The sequence below is a fragment of the Sceloporus occidentalis genome, unplaced genomic scaffold (assembly GCF_023333645.1).
Source record: "Sceloporus occidentalis isolate IW3139 unplaced genomic scaffold, rSceOcc1.0.p SCAF_7, whole genome shotgun sequence".
Classification (NCBI taxonomy): domain Eukaryota; kingdom Metazoa; phylum Chordata; class Lepidosauria; order Squamata; family Phrynosomatidae; genus Sceloporus; species Sceloporus occidentalis.
Window position 1 is genome coordinate 87903338 of NW_028316987.1, and position 17024 is coordinate 87920361.

The following is a 17024-nucleotide window of genomic DNA, read 5'->3' on the forward strand; positions in this document are numbered from 1 at the left end:
CCAGCAGTATGTTCATGATTCCATACCATCCATATGTAAAGAAAGAATAAAAGTACAGTTTTAACAACAAAAGGTACAAGAGTGAAAACATCTCCTTCCCTCTATATTACCGTCCCAAAATGCATCATAATAACACAGCCTGTTTCTGGTCCTGGAGGCACACTGGGGATGGGGGGAGGGATCAGTAGAATGAACTACAGGGAAGCCAATGTGGAAGGAACTGTAGATATGTGGAAAGATTCTGTTCCACTCATCTGCAGGCCACTTTCCATGCTCAAATTAGAGCATTTATACATAAAGAAGAGTGATACTCAAAACAGTAAACATGAAAGCCATCTTACTGACTTTAACCCTGAGATTGTGACATCTCACCTGTTGGTGATCCTACAAGTCTCTAAAGCAGAGGACACAGGAGAGATATAGGGCTACCATTCCCTTGTTTGTGTGACCTGTCTTCATGCCAGGGGCTTAAATACACAAGGGAATGAACAAGAAGCCACAGCAAAAGATAGAAATGGGAGGAGACAAGGATAGATTTGAAAATGAGACTAGGGCATCTAGTATCTCTTCTCAGCAAGTGATTACCCAAATAAGAGATAGATGGCGACTTTCCTCTTTTTCCTTTCCAGAAGCCTATGGAAATTAGACATCTTTGTATTCAGAACTCAATGAGAAGTCCGATTAAGGCAGAGTTGTCCCTTCGCCACTCAGCTTTCCACAGCTGAAACCACTCCCTTTCCCTCTTTCTCTCCTCTTCATACACAAATATACAACCCCACAGCCCCATCAGAGCTTTCTGCTTTGCTTGAGAATCTATGGCATTTTTGTATTTTAAAGTGCATTTGTTTAAAGAAATATTAATTAAAAAGCAGCCTGCTAACAACTAAATGAGAATTACTTGCCTACTCCTTGCTGTCCTTCCATCTGCAGACTGGCCTTTGAGAACTGATTTTTTAAGAAAGGGCTTTTAAGAGCATACTGTATTGTTTTTTTTAACTGTATTCTATCATTTTTATTATCTGTTTAAAACTGTTTTTCATAATTCTGATTTAACTCCATCTTAATGTGATCTTTTGTATACAGTGGATCCCTCCCATGTTCTGGGGGGTCCTTGCAGATGAAAAAAACATGGACATTTGCACTTCACATTATTAAGTGGGCAGCAACATGTGGGCATTATATGGACAACACATCACATTATTAAAAGCCAAAAGCAATCATTCTTAATAGGTCTGCTGAAACAAAAAAGGTCTTCATCTGTGGATGAAGGGATGAGAAGGAGAGCATCAGTCTAACCTCTCTAGGAAGGGCATTCCAGAGTCTGGGAGCAGCCAAGAAGGCCCTATCCCATGTACATTTTAATATTTGATTGCTTAATTGTATATTTTTATACTTTCATTTAACTTTTTTAGCCACCTTGAGAAAGGTGGGATATAATGAAAGCCAGTAGACCTGTTGCTATAAGGGAGTTATATGGTTCCTGTAACTAGCCCTAGTTAAACATCTGGCTGCAGCTCTTTGGATCACCTGAAGATTCTGTGCATTCAGCAAAGGCAACCCCATGCAGAGTGCAAGTGCAATGCAATAATCCTGATGCTCTCTATATTTCCTGGACTATAAGTCCCATCAGTCCTATACAATATGGCCAATCATCAGAAGTTATAAGAGTTGCAACTGCTGGAGGATAGCAGGCTGCCTGCCTCGGCCTTGGAATCTAGTTCATTCAGTAGAATGGTTGGGCAATATGTGGCACTGCAGATGTTGTAGGACTCCAGCTATGCCTTAGCTAACAAAGGTCCATAACATACTGCAGAAATAATCCAGTCTGAGATTGTGTTAACTGCCCTGGCTCAGTGCTAGGGAATGCTGGAGATTGTAGTTCACTGTGGCACCAGAGCTCTCTGACAAAGAATGCTGAACGTCTCACAAAACTAAACTTCTCAGAAGTCCCCAGCATTAAGCCAGGGCGGATAAACCAGTCTGAAGGTGGATTATTTCTGTGGTGTGTTTTGGATCATAGCCAGTGGTGAGGAATAATAGGAGCTGTAACCTACAGTATTCAGACAGGTGCCCCAATCCTGGTATAGAACATGAAGAGAAAGAGATGAGATTTTGCTAATACACAGTCTTAAAAATAGGTCTTGTGATGGGTTTGAGACCACCTGTGCACTATATTACCTGTTCAATTTTATTATTATTATTATTATTATTATTATTCAATTTATACATTTGTGAATCAAAATATATTGCAACAGCACAATAAGGTGCAAGTGCTTATTATTTTTTTCTATTAGTAAAATTTGTTATTTGAAGATTATATTGAATGAACAATTGTATGGAGAAGGAAGACCACTAGATCTGTTTGTTTAGTTTTATCTATAGTACTTTGAGAGCTTATTAGATGCAAAGAGAACACATTATAGTTGAAATGAAAATCCATTATCTAGATTTAATCTATACCTCATAGAATGATTCCAAAGCAAGTGAAGTTTCAATGTGTTTTAACCAGAAGAAGGCAATATGCATAATAAATAGACATTCAAGCTGTCATAATGAACCTCTAACGCCCAGTTCTACAGTATTACATTCTATGAAATAATGACCATGGTTTTTATTCAGTAAATTACACTTAACATTTTCTTCTGGAGAACTCCTTTTACCTTCACATAGGAAAATGTGATGTATGACCAAACTTTTCTCCATTCTCCAGAAGTTAACCTATTTAGATTGAATGTGCTGTATATCAAGGACAAAGAATAGGGGACAAAAGCTTTAGAAAACCAGATGGGGAGAGGGGGGAAGTATTAAATAAAGCACTGTTAACTATTCAGCATTTCCATTTTACAAAAGGGTTTTTTTTTTTTTGGCATGCAGCACCCAAAAGGTAACATATTCAGTTGTAGACGACTATAGGAAAGTTAGACAGAAATACAACATTTCTAACACTATGCCAGAAGAAGATTCAAAAGCATAATTGTTCCCTAAGCTCATCCTGAAGAGGTTCTTTGGAAGCAGTAATTATCCTATGTTCTTGACATGATATAGTATCTACTTATGGGAAATTGATATATCTAAATTTCTGTGTAAACTACCTTTCATTTTATGCAACCAAGATGTTGCATGACTATTAAAACAACTTTTCTCCAAGACAAATGAACTATTTCTAACAACAAACAGTAACACCAAAGGGACATTTGCAATATTTGCTTTTATATCTGAAAATTACAATGAGCTTTACCAAGACAAACAAAGAAACTGCATTTCCTGCCACTAATGTCATTTCATAAGAAATATCCTCAATTATACTAAAAACCCAAGGCTATAATATATGATATTTATCAACAGGTCACCTTACCAAATATTGTCATCTTAAAGCAATGATCCATCTAGCATAATAATGCCAAAACTTGTTTTCCAGGATGTATCAGCCCAGCTTTCTGGGGTCTTAGCCAAAGGTCTTTATGCAACCTTGCTGCCTCAAATCCTGGCGCTTCAAACATATGGCATTGTCACAATTCAAAGCAGCATACTTTTAATCATAGCAGGCTAAATCATGCCATTACTGGCAGTTCAATGTTTTCCAGGCTGTTACTAAATCTAGTTCAATCTCAAGCCCCACTTAGCCTGAGAATTCTTCAACTATCTTGAACTATTTTGAACAATTGTAAGCACTCTCCAACCAAAGTGTACTATACTAGACAAATCATTTCCCAAACTGTGAGTCAATGTGACTCAAGCTGGAAGCTTGGAGTAGATGGTTAATTGGGTTCCATCATGTTTTCAAGAGCCATTGACTCATTTGTACTAGGGCATATACAGTTGTTTCAGGTTTTTGGTACTAAACTATGTTGATGCTCCACAGATCATCTATTGTCAAAGCCTCCTACTTTCAGAGTAAAAAGACATAAATGACCAGAAAGTCAAAAAAGAAAAAGAAAAAAGATTCAACCCTTTCACTTGTTGCAGGCAAAAAAATTTATATCAGCCACAGGAATGGCCAGCATTATTCTGTCCTTAATACAGAACCCAAACAACAGGGTAACTAGGACTAAGACATTCACCTTTTTAGCCTAACAGACCTTTTGATGGCTGATAATATAAGCCTCCTATGTTACTTGATATTCTGAGATTATCATTATATTTTGACAGTATCATATATCCTTAGACTTTTCTTTCACCTCAGCTATATTATATTGTGGGAGCACAATTAGCCAGTACTGTATAGTTTTAATTTTTACTACATTTCCTCTTATCAGTTTAGATATAGAGCTTCTGATACCAGGTATGGGGAGAAAGGATCTGAGAAATTTTAGGTGATTGAGATTTTTTTTTTTTAAATACAAAACATTTTGCAGTCTTAAATTACATTCTAACTAACTGATACAATTTTAAAAAACATTTAGGCAGATCTTGAGATAAGTTGCTTCTGTTTCAAACTCTATAAACCCTTCTCCCTGTTAAAATGCAAATACAGGAGAAAACAATCCAGTGCATTAAACCAATCATTTTGCCAGTTAGGATATTTTCTAAAAGAAAATTAAATGTATATATAGTCACAATTTTTTTTAAAAAAACTGCTTTTCTTGATTCCTAGTAGAAATTCCCTTTCGCCCAAATTTGCTTGTCATTTATCATTTATATCATGCAAAAGAAAAATGCATTATTTTTTCACTCACCCTCCAAATCTTTTTAATTCTGCCAGCTCTGGACAGTTTTGCTCTGTTCATCCCCAGCGTCGTTGGTTCCAGTATATAGATATAGATATATATGTCTCCTATATTGATACAAGTATGTTCTATAACCAGGATTGATTGGGGGGGGGAAGACACACAACAGCAGAGCGGTTGATATGTTCCTGAAAATAAAAGGCACTCCTCTGCTTTTAGTGTTCCTTCCAAGAGCTGCACAGTTCAAAGCTCAGCATAAAATAGCCAATAACTGAATGTGGCATCCAAATGGAGGGAAACCCTCCACAGAAAGCACGGCGCAGCCGACTTCAGCCAACTGATGCCAGATTTAGGTTAGGAAAGAAGTTGTCTTTTTGCCAGACATCCAGCCTTAAGAAGTTCAATAAGTAGTTCATCTTTATTACGTTGATAGACCAGCACAGCCTTAAGAGGAGTCATGAAATGGAATGATGCAGCTTTCAGACACTGTCACGCTGAGCTCCTAAACTTACTTAGGGACAGTTTTAATCCTGCCTCCCCCCTCAGTACAAATCTGCTTCAAAGCATATGGGACTCTGAAGAGCTGTTATTACAGGGATGTTTAAAATAATCTGCAGTGGAATAAAGTACTGATAAAATAATCCTCAATGCAGTCATTTCTAGAGGGTTATGTGTTGCTAATGCTCCTTGCCCTAATTTCATCAAATGGCAAATGAAGGGATTAAGAGCATTATAAACTGGTTTATTTTTATAGAAAAGCATGAAGACACACAACGCTGCTATTTGTATTTCACCAGCCATTTCCTGTCTGGGAAATTAACATTTAAACATCCAGATTAGCCAGCAAAAGTAGACTCTGCTCTTTTGCTTCATGTGCCATTGCTACAAAGACCTTAAACCAATGCACTGAGTTAGTGAGACAGTGGGCAAGTGTCACTAGATCCACAGCAGTCTCACTTCCAGTTCATTGCAATCCACTCAAAACTCTTAAGAGAAATACATGTGGGCATGTGTCCTCTATTGTAGCAACGTCTATTGAAACAGTCTGATTCTGTGCCCTGTAGGTGTTCTATAAAAGGGCTGGAAACCTTACAAAAGGAAGAGAGAGAGAGAGCTAACTGCAAACTAAAGAAAAATTGAGAAAAGTGGGGTTCAGTTGGGTCCTTGCACTGATGGATGAAGCCCAGCAGCAAGTCTTGGACGAAATGGATAACTGCTTCAGAAACACAGCTAATGTGTGGCCTCAATATCTGCTCTGGAAATGCTCTTTGGGTCCCATATACAAGAAAGACATAATAATTAATACCTAGATTAATAATAGGTATTGGAAATCCTCTGGAGCAAAGTTGCAAGTGGCACAGAGTACTCAGACAGGAGAACAACAAGGAGAACACACCTTATTGATCAAGGATGGATAGAGAAGGATCTGAAATCCATCAACAGACTCCTTTCCTTGCCAGAAAGTCCCCAGTTAGATCCTGGCCAGAGTAGTTAGAAAAGGACAACAGCAGTCTGTGTTTGCCCTATGCAAAATATTTGAAAGCATTAACAGATCTAGAGATAACCACTTGAGGATTTCACAACATTTGAGGATTTCACTAAGATCTCGAATGACCTTTTACGAGCCAAGGCTAATGACCTTTACTCTGTTCTCATCCTTCTTGATCTGTCTGCAGCCTTTGACACTGTTGATCACTCTCTTCTAGTTAATATACTTTCTGACCTTGGGTTCTCAGACTCTGTTCTCAACTGGTTTCGATCTTATTTGTCTGGCAGATCTTTTGCAGTGGTTGCTGGCGGTCAGACTTCTTCTCCTGTTCCCTTATCTGTTGGAGTTCCCCAGGGCTCTGTTCTGGGTCCCTTCTGTTTTCTCTCTACACACTGTCCTTAGGTAAATTCATCAGCTCTTTTGGTTTTTCCTACCATCTGTATGCCAATGACACCCAGTTGTATCTTTCCACCCCTGACCTTTCTCCAAGGCTTGAACAGCAAGTTTCGTATTGTCTCACAGCTATCTCGCAGTGGATGCACCATCGGCACGGAGCTTCTTGTCTTTTCTCCTAAGTCTACCCTTCAACACTCCTTTTCTGTCTCTCTATTCAACCAGTCCAGCAAGCCCACAGTCTTGGTTTTATCTTTGATTCTTCTCTGTCGTGTTTCCCTCAGATCCAGACCATAGCCAAGGCTTGTAGATTCTTTTTATACAATATTGCCAAAATCTGACCATATCTCTCCACCTCTACTGCCAAGATCCTGGTCCATGCCTTAGTGATCTCACGACTTGATTACTGTAACGTCCTCCTGGCTGGGCTTCCTCTTTCCCACCTCCGTCCTTTAATTTCTGTCCAGCATTCAGCTGCACGCATTATCACTTCCGCCCACCGCTCTGACCACATCTCTTCTGTGTTGGCATCCCTTCACTGGCTCTCACTCCCTTTCCGCATTCAGTATAAGCTCCTGCTGTTGATGTTTAAAGCCCTCCATGGGCTGGCCCCTCCTTACTTATCAAACCTTCTTTCTCCTCACCTTCCCACCAGGGCCCTCCGTTCTGGTAGTCAGGGTCTGCTGTTTCAGCCCAGGATTTCCTCTGCCCCATCCCGGATTTGCCCCTTTTCACTCGCTGCCCCTGACTCCTGGAACCTTCTTCCCCCACAAGCAAGAGCCATCACTTCTTTAACCAGCTTCAAAATGGAGTTGAAGACCATCCTGCTCAGGGCAGTGTTCCCAGGCATTGCATAATTGTCACTTGCTATTTGATGTTCTTTTGTTGTCTGTTTTACTGAATCATTTCCTGTATTGCTATGTATTTTATAAGTATTATCCTACTAGAGAGGCCCCTTCCCCACCACCACTCCCTTTGTGTCGTGTCTTTTTAGATTGTAAGCCTGAGGGCAGGGAACCGTCCAATTAAAAAGATTGTATGTACAGTGCTGTTTAAATTTACAGCGCTTTATAGATAAAGGTTAATAATAATAATAATAAATTTGGGAGCTGGTGATGTTACAGACCATGGTCTTTAAGGATGCTAGAGTGAAAAACTGGAGAGGGCTCTTGTAACTTTTTTAAATGGTTGTGTAGAAGAGGGATTTTCAGCTGGTGTTGTCTGCTAACACCATGACCTATGAACATATCCTATGAGGAGTGACTTACATGAAATGATAACCCTGTTTAAATATTTGAAGGGATGTCATATTGAGGATGGAGCAAGCTTGTTTTCTGTTGCTCCAGAGATTAGGACACAGAGCAATGGATTCAAACTACAGGAAAAGATTCCACCTCAGCTTTAGGAAGAACTTCCTGACAGTAAGAGCCATAGCAGTCTAAGTGGTCTCAAACTGGATTATGTCTGCAGTGTGGATGCAGCCAGTGTAAACAATGGCTGATGGAAAACCCCGTCTGTTCTCCTACCAACATACTCTCAAGCTTATCTTCAACTACAAAAGGCAGGCTAATTTATAAAGTCCAACACTCAAGAGGAAAAGAGGAGCAAAATTGTTGTTATAAAGTTCCTTATTTATTGATAGGTTTTTGTACATGTTTGTCTGAAGGTGATGTGAGTTTTTCATTAACTCTAGCTGTAATATGATCTAGATTTAATATAAATGGATCCGTGCCCACACACCTAGGGCATAGAAGAAAAATTAAATTTCATTAAATGCCTTCTCTCACATTAATAATGAGTTTCTAAACATTTCTCATATGCTTTTCAAGGTGGGATCCAAATTCAACTTGTCATTCCGTATCATTGAATGAAATGCCATTCAATTGTATCTCATTAAAATGATACAAAAAGATAATTTATTTCAAAAATCCTTGGTTAAGGGTGAGCAGAAGGTACAGGAATTCTTAAAGTTTTGCCGACAGTTGCACTTAATCAGAACTTGGAAGTAAGTGGATGCAAATAACTCTCTGTAAATAATTCCTTTTTCTGATGGCAATGGTAAAGTATAAGTAAGAGACATTATGATAGTATCGTAATAGAAATAGCTTCACTCATTTTGCATTGTAACTCGTATTTTCTTATTTGCTTTCATAGCCGTACTGTTGAAGGTTTTAACTGAATTGGGCTTCGGTGTGGTCTTACTCAAGGTCCCTTTAGGGATTCCTTTAGGAATTGTCAAGTGGGCATTACTTTGATCTGCAAGCCCCCCACTACCATGCTTATTAGGGAACAGAGGAGATATAATTTGATCACGAAAAACCTGTGCTGGAATTATTTGGAATTTGAATAAAAAGGGTTTCATTTTCAACAACATGAGAGGAATTGTAGATTGTTTAAAAGTTAACAAGATTCGCTTATAAGTTGATGTATTAGGAAGCCATTCCACAGCAAGGATATCAATGTCGTAGGAGGGCACCTGTAGGAGTTGGCTCAGCGAAGATCTAATGGTTCTATTGGATCTCCATCTGCCGTTGTTTATACTGTTATAAGCAATTTGCAACATAACTTGGTTTACTTGTAAAACCCTGCTGTGGTTTCTTTCCCCCATCTCCTTAGAAGTTACTGGTAGACTGCCTCTGGGGTTATTGATAGTGGAAATCCTCACTTTACTGGATATTTCTCTGTTGACATAATCTAAATTCTGCATAAAAGTCTCAAAGGAATGTTTGAGAAGCTCTACCTGATTAACAATTTTCCCTAAGCGCTCATAAATTGAAATAACAGTATGAGCTGTTAAAAGGCATTGTTTTGTCACAAAATCAGGGGGATTTAACTTGTTTTGCTTTGTGAGTTGTTCCTTCTCAGTATCTGGCAGTTTCTCCCATACAGACTCATTTAGTTCCAGGGACACCCCTTCATGAATATTAGCCGGCTCACTCCCTGAAGATACTAAAAGTTCAGATAAAAGCTCATTTTCTTTTCCCAACACAAGAAAGTTGTTAGCAGTTGGAATTGTAAATTCTAAGTTTGAGTTTGCCAATTTAGATGGAATACTCGCAGTTTCCTCATTAACAAGTAAGTCATCGATTTTAAGCTGTTTGGAAGCTTTGTTCTGCTTGTTTGTATCTGGGCTTGTTCTAGAGCGTTTTTTATTGCCCATATCAGTAATTTCACCACACACTCTCTCCCTCGCTGCTGCTGCGCTGCCTCGCCGAGGCTGCTATTCCTGGGCCTCTTTTAAAGGGCCCTGGGCGGTGCCCTTGCCTCCGTCGCTGCTGCTGGGCTGCCAGGTGGGAGGGGGGATACTCCAGGGGCCTGCTGAGCCCCAAAGACGCTGCCTCTCTCCCTCGCTGCTGCTGCGTGCTTTCATAGCTAGTAGGCAAGGGCTGCATCCACACTGCAGAAATAACCTAATTTGACACCACATCAACTGCCATGACTCCATGCTATGGAATTCTGGGAATCATAGGCCTGTTACAGACAGCCAAAATACAGCTGCTTCAAGTCACAGTGGAGGTATGTTGTTTCAATGATGCATGCGTCCTAAGAGTCCAGAAGTCGCACCAAAGCCACGCTCCAGCCCTAAGGACTGGAGCGTGGCTTTGGTGCGGCTTCTGGACTCTTAGGACTCATGCATCATTGAAACACCATACTTCCACTGTGACTCGAAGCAGCTTTATTTTGGCTGTCTGTAACAGGCCACAGTTTTGTGAGACATTTAGCATTCTCTATCAGAGAGCTCTGGTGCCACAACAAACTACAATACCCAAGCCATGTCCGTCAAAGTTGTTCATATCAAACTGGATTATTTCTGCATCAGGCCTTGGAACTATAACTATAGCTACTTCTTAAAAGTAACCTTCCTGAGTCTGCCTAAGATATACTACTACTGCAAACAGTGGCCATGAAACTCAATTAGCACCATTAGGCCATAAGCAATAAAAGCTTGCATGTTTCTACTGTAAAACCACCAAATAATTTAAGTCACTCTACAGTAATTACAAGCCATAAGATACCATGGCTATATAGCTAGAAGTCCCATCAATACAGCCAGATATGGATTTCTGGAAAGAGACAGTAAGAACTCAGATCCGGTTCTACCACTGTAGTTGTGAAAACGAAGTGCCTATTAGAAATATTAACTGAGAGACTGTAACTGCAAGAGAGAATAGAAAGATGCACAATATAATGCACAGCTTAGGGATTGCATGTTACTTTAAAAAACAACAACCTTACACCTGGGATTTTAGTTGCATAATTAAGTTAATTAATGTGGCAGCCCAACAACATTTTGCATCCTACGCTTACTTAGGGGAGCACAGAATACCTTATGTCAGGTTTGGGAAACATTGGCCTTCCAGATGTTTTATTCTGCAACCTCCATCAGACCTTCACTACATGGAAGGGACTATGAATCCTAAATATCTGGTGGGTCAGTGGTTCCATATGCCAGTCTATACTCTGCAATATCTCATTCGAGAAAAGAGCAGACTGAGACTAGCTTCACTCTAACAAAGTAAAAGCATCATGAACTCCACAGACCACTATCAGAAACTGAACCCTTCTCACTACTTTTCCCACACACAGGAAGACATGGAAGTCATTCCCTTGGATCATCTTCCCTACCGGCAGCTTTGGAAAAAATATATTTCTATTGACTTGGATCGAATGAAACTAGAGATGGAAAGAACATTTGTCAACACTTGGGAAATTCAGTTGGGAAGAAAAACACAAAAGGTAGAATTTTGTACAGTTTTCACCTATTATTCCCAGATACTGAAGTATTTGGGATAATTATTCTGCACAGAAATACACTTTTTGTTTTGTACAAAAATCATGTTTTTCATGCAAAAAGCACAGGTTTTTACAAACACAAACACAACATTTCATCCAAATATACTTTTTTTGCTGGGGATTATGTGCAAAAATATGGTTTTTGCACCACCCTCTTATATATCTATAGATAGATAGATGATAGATAGAGATATATATAAAATACTTTGAGATGTATGAATATATTGAGTGAGAACTGTACAGAAATATTCATTGACTCCAGCAGCGGAAAGAAAAAGTAGTGAAATTATTCATCCTTGTATGCAAGGACAAAATTGTCAGAGATGTACATCCCTAAAGCACCAATGGTTTTTCCACCTGACATCTAGAAGAGGACAAGACATAAAGCCCCTTCAGTTACAGTTGCAGCAACTGCTTGTCATTGAGCTTCCTCAATACTACAAAACATTCCCAGTGCTAATAATTCCACCTCACCATTTCCATGTGAATATGCCTGAACTACGGATTCCTCAGTCCTAGAAAAAACCCAATACAGATCATTACACCCCATTGTTTTATTATGATAGTACCTGAACTATGAATTTACTTAGTATTCTTTCCTCCTTTGCTTTTGTGCCATGTATATTAGACTGTAAGGTAGTGCAATGCTTTGCATTAAAATAACAATAGTAAACAGTTGTGGTATATACTCAAACACTGGAGCAATGTGTATTGGGCAGGATCACTCATATTTGATCTTTACTTATTTCCTTCTTTTCCCTAAATAAATATATCTATGTAAGTCAGGGGTTCCTAAACCTTGTTCCTCCAGATGTTTTGGACTTCAGATCCCAGAATTCCTGACTGTTGAACCAAGCTGGCTGGGGCTTCTGAGAATTGAAGTTCAAAATATCTGGAAGACCATAGTTCAGGAGCCAATGATCTAAGTCTTGCTTGGTATTACCTCTTGGCATTCACATGCCCTTCTGTAATTTTACACATCTGAATTTTTGTTTCTGGATGAATGACTTAAGTTTAATGTCATCTGAAGTGCATGAGAAAAGAGAGCACAGACCTTTCCTCTTGACTTCTGGATTTGCATGAATCACATTTTCATCATTCTAAATAAAGTGGCAGTCCACCTAAATACACTAGTGTTAAAGCTGGTTAGCCTTCAGTGACGTTCAAGTGTTAAAAGCTGCCCTAGAGAGATTAGACTGCAGGCTGGGCAGAACAATCTCTGGTACACTGACAGATGTTAAACTGCAAAGAACAAAGGGGGAAATTAATACAAATAACCCTCAACTTCCCATGTTCAACTCCCTTCAGTAGTTCAAAATGAACATTAGCAGAGGCGAAAAAGCAGGCCGTGCCGTTCTAACTACAGTATAGGATTTTGGATTCAACTTAGAGTGGATCCACGCTACAGAATTAAAGCAGTGTGACACCAGTTCAGATGCCATCATATAGAATCCTGGGATTTGTAGTTTGGTGAAGCACCAGAGCTCTCTGACAGAGACAGCCAAATATCTCACAAAACTACAAATCCTACACTTCCATACATTGAACCATGGCAGTTAAAGCAGTGTCAAACAGCATTAATCCTGCAGTGTAGATGCATCCTTAGCCACCGATTACATACAACTGCCTATACTACAGGGAGACCCAGGGAGTGGCATAGTGGTTTAAATGCTAGACTATGATTCTGGAGACCAGGGTTCAGTTCCCACCTCAGCCATGAAACCAACTGGATGATCTTGATCAAGTCACCCTCTCTCAGCCTCAGGGGAAGGCAATGGGAAATCTATTCTAAACAAACGTTGCCAAGAAAACACCATGATAGGGTTGCCACAAGTCAGAAATGACTTGAAGGCATACAAAACACACACACACAGACTATAAGATTTGACACATGAAACAAAATGTCCCCCATTTGCAAACTTACTAAAAATCCTACCTCTATTTTGCTTTCCACATGCTTAATTTTCCAAGGAAAGGTTATTTCAAGATGGCAAACTGGCAGGAAGACTTAGGGGTTTTCTCCTCTTAGCCTGCTCCCTGTTGCCTCTTTCATCTTCTTGGCAGAAGTTACAACATAGGGGGTTTGCTTTTATAAATTTACCTACTGTTCAACATCAAGCACCATGCGCTGTCTGCTGTCCTCCAGCCTCCAGCCTGTGTTTATTTCATTTTGCAGGCATGGTTTGTAGTGAATGTTAATGGGCTTCAAGCTGGGGCTAACTAAAAGATTGACTCCTACTGTATGCATGTTTAAAACACACCAACTACAGTTGTGCACTAGAGGAGGCAGAGGTAGATTTAGCAGGATACAGGCTTAGCAGTACAGGAATTAGGAGTCTGCATCATTGTTTATCAGGCAGCTCTGAGAACTCTCCTAGCGAGTGCTGGCCGTTTTCTAAACAGACTCAGCCAATTCTACTTGGCAATCCATTGCTGTGATTTCATGCATTCTGCGAGAATATACAGTTAGCCCTCTGTTTTTGCAGGGGATCCGTTCCTTTTAAATTCTGTCCCTATCTTCCAGTGTGTTAGCTAACCCTCCTAGTTTTGCATCATTTGCAAATGTGATAAGGATTCCCTCCACCCCAACATTGAAGTAATTGATAAAAATGTTGAAGAGTAATGACCCTAAGAGAACCCTGAGGCAATCTACTCGAGGCCTCCATCCAATTTGAAGTGCATCTGTTGATGATAACTCTTTGAGCATGGTTTGCCAAACAGTTATGAACCCATCTATTCTATATACATATAATCATTTTGCCAATCAAAATATTATAGGGGACCTTTTCAAATGCTTTGCTAAAATCTAGATAAATGACATCTACAACATTTCCAATGTCTACTAAACTAATGTACTGATTAAAAATAAGATATAAGATTAGTTTGGTAGGATTTATTTTTGACAAACCATGCTGGCTCCTATTCAGCATTGTATTGTCATCAAGATACTTGCAAACTCCTGTATAATCTATTCAAATATTTTTCCTGGTACTAGCCCGTAGTTTCCTTTTTGCTTTTGGACCACGGATGATAATTTTTAACAATTGTTTCAGAAAAGAATCTGGACATTTTTTTTCCTTTTGCAGTTTAAAAGGAACTGTATGCATCAATAGCCCAGAATTTTATCACTTGACCATCCAGGGAAATGATGCTACATGGTAGCATACTGCTGTCCCTAGGGTTACTGTACTTGTGGTGGAAGGGTGGTTGTTGTTCATGACAGTACAATACAGTATGACTGAAAGCATGAGACTCACTAACACAGCACAGTAACTGATTCTCGTTGGTCTGGCCCATTGCTCCATATTCTTGTTTGAACTACAAAATTCAACATATATATTCTCCTAGAACCCAGCAGGAATCTCTCAATATTTGCATGTCATGAATTTCTATGACCAACTGCTTCAGTACATCTTACTCCTCCAGCACTTCAGTCCCAGCACTTCAAAACTTAATGCATACAAGCCCTAAGTACCTAACAGCACAATCCAATACACACCTACTCAGAAATAAGTCCTACTGAATTAAATGGAACATGATCTCAGGCAAATGACTATAAGAATTCAGCATGGATGGAAACAAGCTATTATACAGATAGTATATGGCCATAATTCAGCAGCAGAGAATCTGACCTGTTTATCAAACGTCTGGGGTTGGATCTCTGGCCTCTCCAGGTACAGCTGGGAAAATTTTCCTTCTGAACTCTTGGAAAACCTCTGCCTGCATTGATATCCTTCCGGATCATCTTTACTGACAAATGAGGTAACATCTGGGACAAAATGTAGACCCGAGACTCTAACATCACTTTTCTTCTCCTGTATGGTTTTTAACATCTTTGCCTGATGAAGAAGCCAGAGAAGTTTCAAAAGCCTGCATGATACATTTTCTGCATTTTGGTTGGCCAATAAAGCCACAGCTCTTTTGTGGATTTTGGATTTTAGTGTAGACAATTGTGAACCATATGGGTCATAGCTTGATGTGGAATAAGGCAGTTATTCATGTAAACTAAGAAGCAAACCTCAATGATCTCAAATCAGGATTGTAACCTAATTAAATCAAAGATGTATTTACCAAAAATAAAAAGATACTGTTGCAAAATAAATTCTGCAATACAACAGAATAGTATGTAGGTAGGCAGTAGTTAGGAGGCATGCCACTCTTCCACATGAGTGTTTAATATAGTCAATAATTAATATACAGTTCTGATTAGAAAAAGCATAATGTATCATCTCAAATAAATCTGGGTCAAGCAGGCATGTTACAGAAACATGTATTATGCAAAGCCTATATAGCTTTAGCATTTTTGACAAATCCTATGCATAATATAAGACAGAATTTGCTAAACCCTCTGTGATTCCCAGCATTTAGACATTCTGTACTAAAGCCTTTCTTCTACAGCTCAGGTGGATTTGATAAAGGCTTCTGAGCATTTGCATTTCATGCTGGGATACTCAGCAGAAATCACTGTGTGTCCTCAGAATCCTTCTAAAAAATCACTGTCTCCAAATAGAAGACCAACACAATATATTTTGAAATAGGTAGTGGGTTGAATTTAAAAGGCATTTGTGAAACATTGTTCTTAATAATGCTTCTCCCCGACCATTTGGGCTGGGGAGGAGATTTTGCTGGCCTCTCATTAGAGACCAGCATGTTAAAGGAAAACAGCATCTCTGCTGTCTGTTGGCAGAGGAGGGGGCGGGGTTTCGCTTGCTTGGGGCTTCCCTGCCCAAACTCCTCTCACTTGGCTTCAAACGCTGGCCCACCCTCCCACCTCAACATCAGTGTGAAAATTAATTCTGGTCGCCTCGGGGCCGGGTAGGAATTTTCTCCCCTTTCCAAGGGTTTTTTCGCCTACCCCACACTGTTGGTTGAGGACTTTGACAATTGGCATGGGTGTGGTCATAAATAGGTTCCACGCATAGGCGGGGGGAGATAGATGTTTCGGTGAACACCTCGGCACCCTCCTAAAGGGTGAAGCTAGGTCTCTGGAAATCACGTTTAGGTCTTGTGAGTAAACGTGAAGGGAAAGAGACTTGCCTTGGGGCTGGCTTGAGATTTAAACCCTCACTTAAGTCTGGTGAGTTAAGTGGGGGAGTCTTGGGTTGGCCTTCCGGATGCCGGCCGGGGAGCAACCCAAAGTATGGATTGCCCTGGGGCACAGGTGTTTTCGCCCTTTGGAAGCTGGGGAATTGGTCTTGGAGCAGACCATCTGCCAGCTGTTCCTACACAAGGTTCTCCCCCCTGGTTTTTTGCAGTTCTCGAAGAAATAAGTTTAAATAAGTTGAGTTAAATAAAGTTGCCCATTTTATAACCCAGTTCTCTGTGTCTGGTCTCATTATTAATGAGTTGGTCAGCAATGAATGTTACTGTTCTGATTCTATTACTCTGTAAAGTGTTCTCTAAAAAGTCATCTGGTTGGGTAAAACCTATAAAATAAATAAACCAAAAAAGAAATCCTTACCTGTGCTTTAGCATAACCTCTACACATACCAGTTTGGCAAGAACAATCCCATTTAATCTTCTCACTTTTCAGCTGCTTTTAAAATGTCCCAGTTTCTCTTTCCTTTCTCCACTTTCCCCTCTATATGACTACAGGGAACACACAACTCCCTTGTTGGTATTGCTGCACTGACAGAAGTCAAAGTGCTGGTGATAAAACCCTATACAGCCCAGGTCCAGGT

General features: G+C 39.7%; 1 protein-coding gene across 4 annotated transcripts in view; it reads right to left on the reverse strand.

Moving 5' to 3' along the window:
* Nucleotides 1-17024, reverse strand: part of DPP6 (dipeptidyl peptidase like 6) — a 622884-nt gene that overhangs the window by 352580 nt on the left and 253280 nt on the right. The window contains exon 1 of one of the 4 annotated variants that reach the window (XM_089533591.1): nt 4677-5079. The exons of the other annotated variants lie outside the window; for them this stretch is intronic. Within the exon in view, the coding sequence (XP_089389717.1) occupies nt 4677-4727 (51 nt within the window). The 5' untranslated portion in view covers nt 4728-5079. Of the gene's footprint in view, nt 1-4676; nt 5080-17024 lie in introns of those variants that run through there. 4 annotated transcript variants of the gene reach the window in all.